At 42.4% G+C, this 15,765-nt stretch overlaps 2 protein-coding genes across 2 annotated transcripts; both read left to right on the top strand.

Moving 5' to 3' along the window:
- Window positions 1-1,626: 1,626 nt before the first annotated feature.
- Window positions 1,627-2,667, top strand: LOC311048459 (E3 ubiquitin-protein ligase TRIM35-like; the record flags this gene model as incomplete). The annotated part of the gene is made up of 1 exon (XM_084061717.1): window positions 1,627-2,667. The coding sequence occupies one exon, from the start codon at window positions 1,627-1,629 to the stop codon at window positions 2,665-2,667; it is 1,041 nt and encodes a 346-aa protein (XP_083917843.1).
- A 4,800-nt stretch (window positions 2,668-7,467) lies between these two features.
- On the top strand, window positions 7,468-14,983 carry LOC311048260 (transmembrane protein 263). The gene is made up of 4 exons (XM_084061410.1): window positions 7,468-7,768; window positions 7,808-7,946; window positions 10,099-10,189; window positions 12,609-14,983. Exons 2-4 carry the CDS (start codon window positions 7,938-7,940, stop codon window positions 12,887-12,889), a joined length of 381 nt encoding a protein of 126 aa, XP_083917536.1. The 5' UTR covers window positions 7,468-7,768; window positions 7,808-7,937; the 3' UTR covers window positions 12,890-14,983.
- The last annotated feature ends 782 nt before the right edge of the window (window positions 14,984-15,765 follow it).

The following is a 15,765-nucleotide window of genomic DNA, read 5'->3' as shown; positions in this document are numbered from 1 at the left end:
ATTCCACAAATCTCTCAGTGAGTGAGTGAGTGAGTGAGTGCGTGGATCTGTTCTCCACGTATCTTAAGAACCGTCAGAACGATCAACTTCATATTCGGTGTGTGTACTGCTGTCGCCTGTCGCCACAGCGGAGTGCAGTGTTGAATGTGAAGTTGCTCTGATCAGCGGGTCTCCAGAACAGAGCGGATGGCTGTATTCCTATTTCCTAGGGAAACAATTGAAGAGGTGGCCGTCACCCGCAAAACACACACACACACACACGCACACGCACACGCACACACACACACACACACACACACACACACACACACACACACACACACACACACACACACACACACACACACAGAGGGAGGTTGACAGAGAGAGGGGGGGACAAACACACACGCACACACACGCGCACGCGCACACACACACACACACACACACACACACACACACACACACACACACACGGGGAGGGTGCAAGAGAGGGGCAGAGGGGGACAAAACAAACACACACTGGGGTGACACTGTACTAAGCTGACTGTAGCTTCTGCACGTCGAATGCCTTCATATTCGGCATGTGTATTGACGACTTTCATGGTAATCATCATGCTAACCACAGCTCAGGTTATAAATCAAACTATGACAATGTTTATAACTAGTATACTGCTCCTGAAGAAACGGTGTGGGCTCACTGTGGGGACATACTCAGGCATGCAATGCTCATTTGGTATGTTCTTGCACTCTATTTCAATGACGTGACGCGCACGTTGTGTCAAAAAGTTAAAGTTTGGTATGCATTACGCCAGTGTTTCCCAAACACTGTGTCGGGACCAATTTTTGGTTCACGGGTCTATTCTTATGGGTCACGACGAGTAATTATCACTTTATTTCTTTACAATGTTTTATTATTATTCCAAAAGATTAAAACATGATAATTAAAAAACAATTAAATCTTAAAATATAAAATGTAAAAAAAATATATATATAAAACATATATCAATAGAATGTAAACAAGAAAATAAAATAAAATAAATTCCATGAACTTAAATCTGTTATATCTATACCATACCATCTACATACCATCTACCCTACAGCTACAGACCATTTACCATACCATAACAGCTACACACCAGCTCCGGTGTTGACTGAGCAATGAATTTGACATGAAAAGCAATTTCATCTTATGATACGCTTTCTTGCTTTTGCAGATAATAATCCATTAGGAATAGCATTGACCTGACCCACACCATGAAGTCACTGTTGTGATGTCACTGTGACATCCTCTCTAAATTGGTCTAGTTCTAGAGAAACCGAAACAGGGACATAGCACAAACTTTCTTTCCACAGATGCAGGACAGTATACTGACCCAGACAAAAGGAACCTGCTGCTAAAAGTCAACTGACTTGAAGGTTCATTCAGAGACTACAATGTCTTTCCAGTTGTCTTTTTCAGAAGAGGATTTATCCTGTTCTGTGTGTCGTGATGTATTTAGACACCCTGTTCTCCTGCCATGTAGCCACAGCTTCTGTAAAGCCTGTCTGCAGGAGTGGTGGACACATAAGAAAATAAAGGAATGTCCAGTTTGTAAGAAAATATCTTCAGTTGATGATCCACCCTGTGTTCGTGTTCTGAAGAATATGTGTGAAACTTTCATACAGGAGAAACGTCGCAAAATCGATTCCAAGGAGGAAGCCAAGGAATCACTGAAGCTCTTACAGGAGAAACTAAAGGTCTTTAGTGAATTTAAAACAAAATGTGACCAGGCAGCAGAACACATTAATGTCCAGGCCAAGAACACAGAGAGGCAGATGAAGGAACAGTTTAAGAAGCTTCATCAGTTTCTACATGAGGAAGAGGAGGCCAGAGTCACTGCACTGAGGGAGGAAATGAAGCAGAAGAGTCAGATGATGAAGCAGAAAATCAAGAGTCTGAACAGAGAAATGTCAACTCTTTCAAACACAATCAGAGCCACAGAGAAAAAGCTGAGAGCTGAACACTTCTCATCTCTGCAAAACTACAAGACCACAGTGAAAAGAGTTACACTGCAGGGCCCACAGATGGACTCAGGAGCACTGATAGACGAGGTCAAACACCTGGGCAACCTGACCTTCAGAGTCTGGGACAAGATGAAGGACATTGTCTCGTACACTCCTGTCATTCTGGACCCCAACACCGCCAATTCAAGACTGATCCTGGGTGATGATCTGACCAGTGTGAGACGTGGAGAGAGACAGCAGCTTCCTGAGAACCCAGAGAGGTTTGACTTCTGGCCCTTCGTCCTGGGTTCTGAGGGCTTTAACTCAGGGACTCACAGCTGGGATGTTGAGGTTGGAGGAAGCGAATACTGGTCAGTAGGTGTGTTAGCAGAGTCTTTCCCACGGACGGGGGACATCGGGAGTCAATTCTGGAGAATAATGTTATATGATGGTCAGTACAAAGCACGTTCCAGACCATGGCCAATCACTGTTCTCTCAGTGAATCAGAAACCCTGGAGGATCAGAGTCCAGCTGGATTGGAACAGAGGAAAGCTGTCCTTCTCTGACCCTGATACTAACACACACCTGCACACCTTCACACACACTTTCACTAACAAACTCTTTCCATACATTTATAATGGCCATGTTAAGCCTCTGAAGATGTTACCAAGGAAGATCAGTGTAATTCAAGATTTAAGTTGATGATGACCATACATCTGGTTCTTAAAGGGGAATACCACAACATTTAATAGAATCCATATCATCGCTGTCAGGCAGAAACCTTGTATCTCCATATTGTTGGACATACATGGCTTCCACCCAACAGCAACTATATGATGTTGTGGTCTACGACAGTCAACATGAACTAGTGTCTCCTAACCAACACTCTGATGTGTGCGTGTGTGTGCGCGTGCGTGCGTGCGTGCGTGTGTGTGTGTGTGTGTGTGTGTGTGTTCGTCTGTCACGGGTAGAACTCGGGCATCGTCCGACCAATCGACCTCGAACTTGGCAATTCGGTCGGACTAATGATTTCCGAGAACAGAGAAAGGAAGGAATGAATTGGCATAATGGCTAAATTGGAAAGAAAAAAGGGGTAAAAATAATACTGCATGTCAATAGCTGTCAATTCAGGGGTTGGACCCTTCGAAGTGTCCTCCCCACTGACTTCCAGTATAACAATTAAGCTTTAATTAACTGTTTAAATATTTCAAAAAGCTTAGAACTGCCTTGTCGGTGGACGGTTGGTCCACTTTAAACTAGATCTGAAGGTGGCATAGTGGCCTCGAAATCTAGTAACTACAAAGGTTCACTCACTGTGGTGTACATATCTTCAGGGGCAGTCTTAGCAAACCAGCAAACCAAGCAAATATTTGGGGCCTCCAGGTAAAGGGGGACCTTTGTACAATCAGTGTAATTGTTACATAATAAATCGGTTACAATGTTATGAGCACATGACGCATGTCCCCGCATCTCCTGCATATATTGTCTTTTCATTGCATTAAATACATTAAATTAAACATGCTCTGGCCCGGACTGCTGGCGTAGCGGTCTGTGCACCTCGGCTCTAAAGTAGCCTGACAACGTGTCGCGGGTTCGAGTCCCGATCCCGACGGCCTTTGCGTGTCTCTCCCCATCTCTCTCTCCCTCTTTCCTGTCCATCTTCACTTGAAAATCTATCAAAAAAGGCAGAAAAGTCAAAAAACGTCTATACAATAATACTATAATGGCCCTTGATGTCACATGGGCGGACCACATCAGGTCACAAACGGACACTGATCAACCCAAGGCACAGCTATGAGGGGAAAGAGGTCCACCACCTACGTAACAACACTGCACTTAAAGGGATAGTTCACCCCCAAAAATACTTTTTTTCTATCGATTAGTCACCCCATGGAGACTTCAATTCATGGATATTTTTTTTGTTTTTGTCGCATTCCTAAACCAATAAATTGATGATCGGCAGCGGTTCCGGTAGGAGACACAGTCTCCTTTGTGTCTCCTACCGGAACCGCTGCCTACCGGTCCGATGGTCATCAAATTATTGGCTTAGGAAAGTGATAAAAACAAAAACAAAATCCATGAATTCAAGTCTTCATGGGGTGACTAATTGGTAGAAAAAAGTATTTATTTCGGTAAAATATATATATATATATATATATATATATATATATATATATATGTATTATACCATATATATGGTATAATATATACTAATATTATACCATCCATCCATCCATCCATCCAACCAACCATTACCTGGCTTAAAAAGACAGGTGGCCTATTGCATGTGTGGCCTCAAGGAAATCTTGTGGCCTTAATGCAGCGGGTAGGTAGGTACGTCTATTGTTATGTATAAGTACACACAACATCTGCAGCTGTTAGTGGCTCAGAGGAGTGAATGGAGGAGAGGAGTGCCTGGCATTTGCTAAACAAGATCAGAAGAAGTGAAAGTTGCTGTCACAATAGTAATAGTAAATGGGTATACAATACATTTATAGTGCCTTTATCCAAAGTGCTTTACATTGACCCACCATTGGCGGAGGGAGCCATGCAAGACACCAACCTGCTCATCTTGAGCAGTTTGGGGTTCAGTGTCTTGCTTATAAGGACACTTCGACACTAATGAGGGGGAGCTAGGGATCAAACCGGAGACCTTCCGTTTCCCAAGCGGCCGGTCTACCTACTGAGTCACTGCCACCCTAGACAGGTCATATCTCAGAGAGTTGCAAACAAAACAAAACAAAACAAAACAAAACAAAACAAAACAAAACAAAACAAAACAAAACAAAACAACACAACACAACACAACACAACACAACACAACACAACACAACACAACACAACACAACAACATTCTCGACTCTTTTTACCAGTGAACTGATTGAATCTACAGATTATAGCTAAAACAAGCTATTTTACTTAAATCTAACATTTTATAGTTTGTAACTTTGCCATGTGTTTACATAACAAAACAATATCATGTTCGTCCTTCGCGTGCGAAGATGACCAATGACTTCACAATGTCTTGTGAGTGCGAAGATGGCTGATGAGGCCGATCCTCGCACGAAATGTCCGGTTGCAGTGAGGGCAGGTGATGGCTGAAGGATGGTTGGGTGAGAGGGAGGAACTGGCTCTGGTTTTGCGGAGCTGTCGCTTCTGTTCAGCTTCAAGGATGCGGCGCTTTTCAGACTCTGCCACACCATGCTTGACTGCAGAGTGCTAGTGGGGGCGGCGGTGGCTCAGGGGTAGAGTGGCTGGGTAGAGTGAACTGGAAACCACAAGGTTCCCAGTTCGATCTCGGGCTGGGGCGCTCCCCCAGAGTTAGTTTCGAAGTGTCCTTGAGCAAGACGCTGAACCCCTAACTACTCCCGATGAGCAGGTTGGTGCCTTGCATGGTTTCCTCCACCATCGGTGTATGAATGTGTGTGTGTGAATGGGTGAATGGCACAACCAATGTAAAGCGCTTTGGATAAAAAGCGCTATATAAATGCACCATTTACCAGTTGGAGCGGTGTTGGGCGTCGGCCTCCCACGTCTCTGGATCCAGACCACAGCTTTTGAGACTCGCCTTTAGGGTGTCCTTATAGCGTTTCCGCTGGCTGCCGCGTGAGCGCTTGCCATGGTGTAGGCAGACATGGCCAGCCAATCTCAGCTGGGAGCGCTTGAGCATGGCATAGATGCTCTCCATTTCAGCCCTGTGGAGGACCTCAGTGTCTGGGACCTTGTCCTGCCATTTGATGTTGAGCAGCCTCCTGAGGCATCTCATATGGAAGGCATTGAGCTGCTTTGCACGCCGGCTATACACAGTCCATGTCTCACAGGCGTACAGCAGGGAGGAATGGACAACAGCACGGTAGACTTTCAGTTTAGTCTGTAGGCTGAGCCCTCTACGCTCCCAGACAGAAGTGCGAAGTCTGCCGAAGGCGGCACTTCCATGGGCTACCCTGTGCATTACCTCCTCATCGATGTTGCCCACGCGAGACAGGGTGCTACCAAATTAGACAAACTTTTCAGCAGCAGCAGGTGTTCACCATTTACGCTGATGAGGGGCTCAGTGTACAGAGCTCCAGGAGCAGGTTGGTGCATCACCTCTGTTTTCTTTATACATTACGGTCATTTAGCAGACGCTTTTATCCAAAGCGACTTACAATAAGTGTATTCAACATAGGTAGGGAACGAAAACTACTAATCACCAGAAGTTTTAAGTACATTTCCTGCAAAAACAAGCAACCAAGAGTATACCTAGCGCTAAGGTAAAAGTGCAATATATCAGCTACCTACTTTCTTAAACAGATGAGACAAAAAATGGCAAAATCAAATGAGCACGAGCTAAAACAAATAAGTGTATCGACTAAACAAGATCCAATAAAACAATACAAAAATAAAATGCTGATGGTAAGGCCAAACAAAGTCTGTGCATGCTGTAGCGAGGTTATTCATGCTCAGCTGCATTTCTAGCTGGTTGGAAGCATTCAATGCGCAGTTGTCCGCAAAGAGGAAGTCGCAAATAGTGGTCGTCTGCACTTGGGTCTTTGCCTGGAGTCTTCGCAGATAGAACAGCTTGCCATCAGTGCGGTAGCGCAGGTCGATCCCCATGTCCCTCTATACCAGCAGTCATTAGCCACTGGAGTAGTGTGGTGGTGTTTACCTGCAGAGAGACATTACCCTTTCTCGCTGTATTTTGTTTTGTTTGTTTGTTTTGGTAGTGCAAAAACGTCCCTGTCTACCAAACAAACAGTGAAAACACCAAAATACAGCAAGAAGGCAGTGAGCGTTCTGGTTGTTTCTGCGACAACCAAAACACTCGCCCCAAAACACACTCACCCCAAAACACACTCGCCCCAATTTCTTTCACAGAACGCTCGCCCCCAGCGGTGGAACACACATCTAAGTTAGGAAGTAGTTAGTTAAACTGTTACAACGAGGTACGTCGAAGGAGGTACGTCGTCTGAACCAGACTTGAGCCACGAGAGGCACCACCGAGCGAGGCACCTGAGGTCGCGGGATTTGTGCGTCCGACCGTTCCGAGGTCGCCGGATTTCTAAATGATTATAAATGATTATAAAATAATATAATTGTTATCATAATTATTTGTATTATTATTATTATTACCCGTATCATCATTATTATAATTATTATTATTATTATTACCCTTATTATTATTATTATTATTATATTGTTGATCTCATTCAATCATAACATCTTGATAATTATTCACATACAGATTTGTGTCTGTAAAAAAAGAATAAGAAAAAAAATAATTGTAGTTTATCACAGTTCTCATGATCTTCCAGATAGCAGCTGTACAGAGAGAGAGAGAGAGAGAGAAAGAGAGAGAGAGAGAGAGAGAGAGAGAGAGAGAGAGAGAGAGAGAGAGAGAGAGAGAGAGAGAGAGAGTGTGTGTGTGTGTGTGTGTGTGTGTGTGTGTGTGTGTGTGTGTGTGCGAGAGAGAGAGAGAGAGAGAGAGAGAGAGAGAGAGAGGGAGAGAGAGAGAGGTGTAGTCTCGGCTAGTAGTGACGCAAGATCCGGGGCTGAGGAGGCGAGAGACCCTTAAGAAAACAGATCTACAAGCTGAAAACTAGCTGGTTAGCTGGTGTCCAGCTAGCTTGTAGATCTGCTCTTCCACGACACCGCAGTACGACGCAGCACAAAGCAGGCTTCAGTGTAACTGTAGGCGCCACGTAGGCAGAACCAGCAGCAGCAGCAAAACACTACAAGTTTACAGTGGAAGAAGAAAGTGCAACGTTTTCTATGTGCATGAAGACCTCAGATCTGTTGGTATAGGTTAGATCTTTAGGTGTAGGTTAGATCTTTTAGGTATAGGTTAGATCTTTAGGTGTAGGGACTAAGGTTAGACAGAGAAGAACCAGGGGCTGAAGTTGTTCTCAAACTAAAAGTTCTGGTCCTGCAAAACTTGTCTGATCGTCCAGCCAGGTGTGTTTTCGAGGAGACTGCAAAAACACACTGGAACAATGGTGAAGGTAAAAAAACAAACTCACTCTGTTTTTGTGGACTATTATCATTATTGCCTTTTTATTGAAACGATTCTCTGGCATGCTGGACGAGTTAATGAGCCTTGGATCAAGTCATGACTAGTGTCATATAGACTTATTGTATCGAGTTTGACATTTGCATGTCTTGATCTAGCCCTGGTTCAGAGCGTTAGTGACTAACTAACGCTCTGAACCAGGGCTAGTCTTGATCCAATAGAGCTGAACGTGTGATTGAAGTAATGTTATCTATTATCGGTCTAGTGTAAATGTAGGTTAATGTGTACGAGTACAAGTCGTACTCGTACATTACGACACGTAACCGTGCTGATAACGTAGCTGCAGTGATGGAAGAATTAAGTGCTCACTTTTTGTCTCCGCCAGGCCGACCGAGACTGTTTTGCACCATGTCCGTCCATCTGTGTGTCCATGTGTCTGTCCTTCTGTGAACAGCTTATCTCCGGCACCTTGCCTTGATTGCAGCGAAACTGTACACACACACTCCATGGATCATACTAGAGCAGAACCTCTGCCCCAAATTTTTCACATGGGCCTGTTATAGCGCCACCAGGAGGCCGGTTTTTGCCAAACATTTTTTTTGACAGTAGCCTACTCCTACAGATTTTGTCCAAACATCACGCAAATCAGTACACAGTGTCTCTATAGTCATTAAATAACTGTATTCAAAGAATTACTTGAGTAAAGATAGGCTAAAGTGTTGGCATCTAAATATAGTTACAGCGCCAAAAATAAAAGTAGGCCTCATTGTGCAGAATGGTCAGTTCACAATCATAATTGGATTGTAATTAGTAATACAATACCATTTACATGTTCATCACTTTAATGTTGCAGTTGGTAAAGGTGGGTCTGATTTTAATTACAGTAGGCTAATCTTTGTGCTGCTGATTAACTTATAAATACATCATCATTTATCACTTAATGTATGTTTTGTAGTAATTCCATTTGCACAGTAACTAGCCTAGTAACTAAAGCTGCCAAGAAGTAATTTAATTGATATTTCCCCCAGTGATTGTGTAATGTAACGTGGCTAAATGCACATGACTGCTGGTAATGTAAAGGCATAATGTACATATTGTCTACCTTGAAGAAGTAGGCCAGTCAGAATTTAAAGTAAAAGTAGCCACAGTGTAAAAATACTTAGTTTACAAGTATCCGAGTATACAAGTGTAAAAGTAGTAATTATGCAGAATGATCATTTCAGAATCATATCATGTTATTGACTATAATTATAGTTATGTGTTGAGGAAAAAATGTGCATGCCTAGTTGTTGCCTACTGTACTGTAGTGGCCACCTCAATGTTGGCTTCTTTTTTTCCCCCCAAATGTAAAAAAAATAATAATAATTTGGAAAATGGTCTGTAATAATATAAAGTAGCTACATGAACTTGCATGGTTCATCATTATCAGACCTAATTTACCCTTCAACTTCTTGTTTATGCATGCCCAAAATGACTGGCTATGCAGGTTTTGTAGCAATTATGGAAATTAGTCAAATGTTCAAGCATGTTCTCACCATGTATGCTTTACATTACATAAGATCATTTTCCAAATAGTTTATTTTACATTTTGGAAAGAATAGGCAATTTAACATTGAGGTGCCCACTCTTCCTTGGTGCCCACTCTTCCGGTTACCAACATGTCATTGCATTCACTTAAAACAGAATACAATATGACAGTACTTCTCAACATGGGGTTCTGGGGACCCCCAGAGGTCTTTGTGTGGGGTCCAGGGGGTCCAGGCCAGCTAATTGATTGATTGTTAGGAACGAGGAACCAGATGGTTCTCAACCAGTGGTTCTCAACCTTTTCTGGATTAGGGCCCACTTGAAAATCTCAAAAGCGTTTGCGGCCCACCCATCAGCCATTTGGCTACCGTGTTAAGTGGTTAAATGGGGGTCAGAAGGTGATTTAGATAGCATTTTGAACTTGTTTAGACAGGTGCTAGGTTCCTTGTTTACCTGGTATCCCAGACTCTCTGAGGCCCTACACGGTTCTCTCTGCACTCTTATTTTTGTGATTGTTTACCTTGTTTGTTGACTAGAGTTAAATAAACAGTCTCTCTGGATAAGAGCATATGCTAAAGCCTACATTGTTCATTGTCAATTGTGTGTTGTTTTGTCAGAACGCCAACAATGTGAGTTCAGAGAGTCAGCCTGGAACGACCGCCGTGGGAGAGGAGCAGGAGTCTGCTGGGACTGATATGATGACAGCAGGTAACCTCATTATTGTTACATAATTGCCTGTTACATAATCGCCTGATCACAATTATTTGAGATCATTTTGAATAATAATGATAATCACATTATGATTTGGCTATTGTATCGCAATTATTTTGAATGATCGTCAGATTCCTTTCCATTCATCTGTATGAATTAATCTGTCGAAAAATCACGAAAATAGCCGATCTACAAGATCACAACATGTTACAAAAGCGATGCATTGTGAGCTTGTAGATCACCTGTTTTCGCTATTTTTGATAACATTTTGGACATGGTGGTGCCGGTCATTGTTAACCATGGAAACTGGTGGAATCTGCCAATTCTTGTGTGCCCTCGCAGTGATATTAGTCTGGCCATGCCAGGCTAGGTCATTGTCAGTAATTTCTTTGCAGATTAAGTTACTTGTCATATGCCCTGTGCAATGTTTTGTTTACAAAGCCTAAAAAAATCATTTTGATTTATACGTATGTTATAACCTCCAATGCTCAAATGCCAAAAACACAATTAAATCGTTAATCATCATTATTTGGTGGACAATTAATCATCAACTAAAACAGTCACGATTGTGACTGCCCTGCCTACACACTGTAAGCTCCATGTTATTTTTACATGCTGCTTCGTTATTATTTTTAAGTGCTTCTAAGGAGGGTGCGTCTCTCTGGAGAAAGTTGCGGGGTTGCTGCCTGCTGCTATTTTAGAAACTGTCATGGGAATGTTTGTTTGTGCAACCTCTTCTTGCAAACTGTACGTTGTGAAATGCGGGAGACATTTTGCATCATTGAGGCTTTGTCCAGACTGCAGGCAAATTTGAGAGACAAATTGGATTTAATACCTGTTAATAGTGGTGATTTGCATGCCTGTCACAGTGATTTGCACAATGCTCTCCACTTCCCAATGCACTGAAAACACACAAAAACTGCCTAAATTCACTCTACACGGTATATGGTCAAAACTCTTAGAAAAAAGGATCAACCCATTTAGACCTGAGGCTGATTCTAAAAACGTCCTCTAACTCCTGACCTAAGTTTTCTGAAAAACTTCAAATATTTATTCAAAAATTACAAAGAAATGATTTTGCTATATACTGTACATAGCAACAGCAACCCCAAAAGGGGTTCCCGGCTTGAAAGGTATAGTTACAAATAGGGGTTCTCGCCCTAAATGGGTTGAGAGCCTTTTGAAAAGCAGAATAATGCCCCTGTATTTATTTTATGTATAAGTATTACATGTATTTCAGTGTGTGGGCTCTGACCATCTTGAGTTACAAAAGGTTGAGAACCCCAGATACAGTATAAAGACAGTTGTAAAATTCTGTACTAAATCGAATCTAAACAGAAAACATCTTCTCTTATGGTGGTCCCTGACACAAAGTCTTTTCACATGGCTCTGTGGTCTAAATACGTATCAATTTGGGGGTCCTTGACATGATTATGTTTGAGAACCACTGTACTAGCCCATTAAAACCGGGAAAGCATCTGTGTCATTTTAGATTTTTGGTGCTATTCAAAAATAGCAGATATACAAGCCTGCGCTGTGAGCTAGAGCCTGACCGATATCACATTTTAGTTTGAGTCCTAGACCACCAATTACCAATGTTTTGACTGATATATTTTGTCAACAAGTGCAAAATCTCAACATTAGATTAGTGAGATTTTTAGCCATAGATTATTCAAACATGTATAAGATGTAGAGTTTCAGAATCTGTGTTGACAGGTTGATTATGGTTGTTATACTGTTGTTTTGACAGGGAGTAGAGCCTGCTCACTACCACTTCAATTTACAACTTTTATTAAACAACATTTTGATCCACAACAGTTTCACCTAGTATAGTTGGTAGGTCAGCTTTGCCGCCTGTCAGCGTCAAAGTTTGAACGGGAGGAGCAGGAGCAGTCCTCAGTGCTTGTAGATTAGCGATCTTGAACTAACCTAGCCTCATAGAGCCCCATAGAGAATCTATGTTGTATTGTCAAGAGGAAGATGAGAGACACCAGACCCAACAATACAGACGAGCTGAAGGCCGCTATCAAAGAAAACCTGGGCTTCCATAATGCCTCAGCAGTGCCACTGGCTGATCACCTCCATGCGACACCACATTGATGCAGCAAATCAAAAGTTGCCTAGAAAAATGTATTGAGTGCATGGACATACTTTTCAGATGGTCGGCGTTTCTGTAATATAAATCTTTTTTTTTTTGTAATATTTTGTAATGTATGTACTATATTTGTAATATTTTAATATTTTGAGATACTGGAAAACAAAAATAGGTTTGGGTTTGAAATATTTCACTTTATGTGCAATGAACCTAGCTTCACTTTTTGAATTATATTATGACGAAAAAGTATATATTTTTGAATGGACCTGTAACAGATACTACTACTACTACTACTAATAATATTAATGATGTTTGTTTCAGACGTAGGGAAGGAGCACCCAGAGGTGCAGCCCGGCATGATGTGGCGCGTGACCGGAGGCCTGTTCAACGTCACCAAAGGCGTGGTCGGAGCGGCGGTGGGTGGCGTGGCCTGGGTGGGCGGAAAGAGCCTTGAGATCACCAAATCGGCCGTCACCACCGTGCCCTCGATGGGCGTGGGCCTGGTCAAAGGGGGCGTGTCGGCCTTGGCCGGGGGAGTGTCCAGCGTGGGCTCGACGGTCGCCAGCAAAGTCACGTCCAAGAGGAAGGACAAAGCCGAGTGAAGAGGATCACAAGCCAAAGTTGTGCTCCGTTGTACGACGGTGTCGCGCGGCAAAAATAGCTTACGTGCAAGCTCACAACGCGGTGTGGATGTGCTGCGTTGTGAGCTTTACATCGCCTATTTCCGTCGTGTGAATCGGGTTTCACGATATTGACGATGATGGACATGTAGTCTCTCGAGCCAGGCAACTCTTTTCCGCAATCTTCAAATGCTACGGAGAGTCTGTAACTCCTCCTCCTCCTGGAAGTCGCGAACGGAAGCTTGTTTGTCATTTCCGTTCACGAACATAATAGTTTACGATGTCTTTAAAATATGTATTTTCTAATTTCCGTTTATGCTAAGCAGCAAGCTACATACGCTTCGACTAATTTACAGTTTACAAAAGGACTTATTTACGCGACTGCAAAGACGAAGCGGAAGTGTGTGTGTGTGTGTGTGTGTGTGTGTGTGGGGGGAAGGGGGTGGGGGTGCAGACAATCCGCTGTAGTTTATTCACATTTTCGGCGAAGCATTTGAAAAATTGTGTGAGCCAGCAGTCTGTCTGGAGAGACTAATGGACTGTTTCTCAACGTCGGCTCTGGGGACCATCAGAGGTCTTACGGGTCTGTAACTCTGAGAGTGTACAAATGTAGACTCTCAGATCTCTCTATCACTGAGGATTTTACTATGATAGACTGGGGGTTTCGGTATAGTTAAGTTAAGTTATTTAGTGACCCCCGTTTGATAAAATGTTTTACTATCTGGGACCCCAATCTACTCTGAGCCAAATGGACCCACAAGAGTTACAGACCCGTAAGGGTCCATTTGGACCCCTGGTGGTCCCCGGACCCGCCGTTGAGAACCAGTGGACTAATGCGGACTTTGTGGATCCACCCTGAGCCAAAGAAAGAAGACATTTTCAAAGTTTCGAATGGACCGTTGGTCTCTGTTGGGACTATATTCACAGTGCTTCAACCTTTACCGTGTGTGCTTTAAGTTCTCTCGTTTCTTGAAAGAAAAGAAATTAGGTTATTTTTAGATGTCTGTCAGTGTTTGAAGCAACAGGTTTTGTTGCGTGTGTGTGGGACTGGGAGATTAGGGACACAATCAAATATCACAATATGTTTGACCAAATACCTCAAAATCGACATTGTGATAATATCATATTGTGACGATAATTTGACATTTCTTTTTGATATTTCAAAAATTGTGCAGAAAAAATAGAAAGAAGCTGAAAAGGGCCATCTACAGGCTCAAAGTGTGTTGCAAACTGCAACGCATTGTTAGCTTGTTTAAACATTTTGGATTAAAATAAGGCTGTAAAAGACATTAGACCATATGGATACTGTCCAGCTCTAGGTAGCTGTTATTTTCGTCATGTTCTACAAACAGGGTTGAACAAAACACAAATACCGGCCTCGGGATGACCTTGACCCTTTTTAGCCCTATTTTATACTTTGTGTAGCCAATCTACAAGCTCACAACACGTCACATCTCAGAAGCTTGTAAATCGGCTAAATCCACTATTTTTTGGACGCCAGGTTGAAGGTGGTTCTGCAACCTTGGAACACGTTCTGAAAGAAACCTCCAATCAGCTCAAAGGTTTCGTTTTCTATCATTAATATACTTCTGCTTTTTAAATTGCAGAATATCAGAATTCTGAAGTAGGTTTGGAAGATTTCTAGAATCATTGTAACACCTTTTAAAAGCTTGTACTGTATATTTTCGAGTGGCTAGGGCAAAGTGTACTACACAGCAGAATTCTTATTCTTAAGTATTATTTTAACAATCTGTACTTTGCAAAATATAGCATACTCAATGACGGCTGAGACAAAAGTTTAATTGCCATGTTAAAAAGAGACATTTATATAATTTAGAACATGAATATCTAATTAGAATCGAGCCATTGTGTGTATGAATTCCAATATATTACATGAAACCCAGATCTATTTATTGAAGGGCAAGTTTCTCTGTTTCGCCGTCTGCTGACAAGTTTTTATTTTCAATGTTTGTGAACATTTATATGAATGAATTTCAGCATTTCAATGCAACATTTGAACTGAGGTGAATGTCTTCTATGTTTTTACGTATATCAATAAAGAGATTTGAGAAGTTGCTTCTAGAGTTGGTGTGTTATAGTGCACTGGTTCTCAACGTGGCGTCCTTGGGGAGGGTTCCAGGGGGTCCCCAGTTAAACGAGTTTTGTTACAATGGAGTCTGTAACTTTGAGTATACACATGGAACCAAATGGACCCTTACAGGTCTGGACCTCAGAGTGTACAAATGGAACCAAATGGACCCGTAAGCTGCAGTTGTCTCAAGACACCCTGCAAGCATTTTTTTTAATGCTGTCAACAACAAACTCCCCCTTAACTGGACGAAAAGCCAGGCAAACCCAGGCTCTACAGGTGGTGCTTGACTTTAACGGCCGATCTACACCAGACTTTTGAAAGCGAGCGTATGCGTGGCGCGTACAGCGCGTTTGTTTAGATCCAATTGATAATCAATGATATCGGCTACACCAGACGCGCGGATACGTGAGTGCCGCATACGCACTCTAAAAGTGTTGAGTATCACTGATCTGGTATAAATCCAATGTACATGCATGAACATTGGATTTATATCTAATTGAAGGCCTTTGTATTTGCCCAGTTGAGAGAGACAAGTAAACATTCATTCAATCATAGAGGTATATTAAAGTTACCAGATGCTTGTTGCCAAGCAACAGTGTCAATGTGCCCTTGGGCAAAGGGTTGGACCCAAGAGGGTGACAATACCCAGTGGGCACATGGACACAATAAAATCCTCGGTGTATGGAGCAAGTGATATTTATTTTATTAAAACAAAAAGTTGATTGTTAAAGCTCTATATTCTGATAATAATCATTGCTATAGCGTT

Source organism: Gymnoscopelus microlampas, assembly GCF_963454915.1.
Source record: "Gymnoscopelus microlampas genome assembly, chromosome: 7".
In the NCBI taxonomy this organism is placed as follows: Eukaryota; Metazoa; Chordata; class Actinopteri; order Myctophiformes; family Myctophidae; genus Gymnoscopelus; species Gymnoscopelus microlampas.
The sequence above is the reverse complement of the archived record's forward strand: the minus strand, read 5'-3'. Positions and strand labels throughout refer to the sequence as shown.

What these genes read in the sequence shown, in the direction of transcription:
- LOC311048260 (XM_084061410.1), top strand. An exon ending in GACTGATATGATGACAGCAG is followed by an intron (nt 10,190 to 12,608) that starts GTAACCTCATTA and finishes TGTTTGTTTCAG; the next exon opens with ACGTAGGGAAGGAGCACCCA.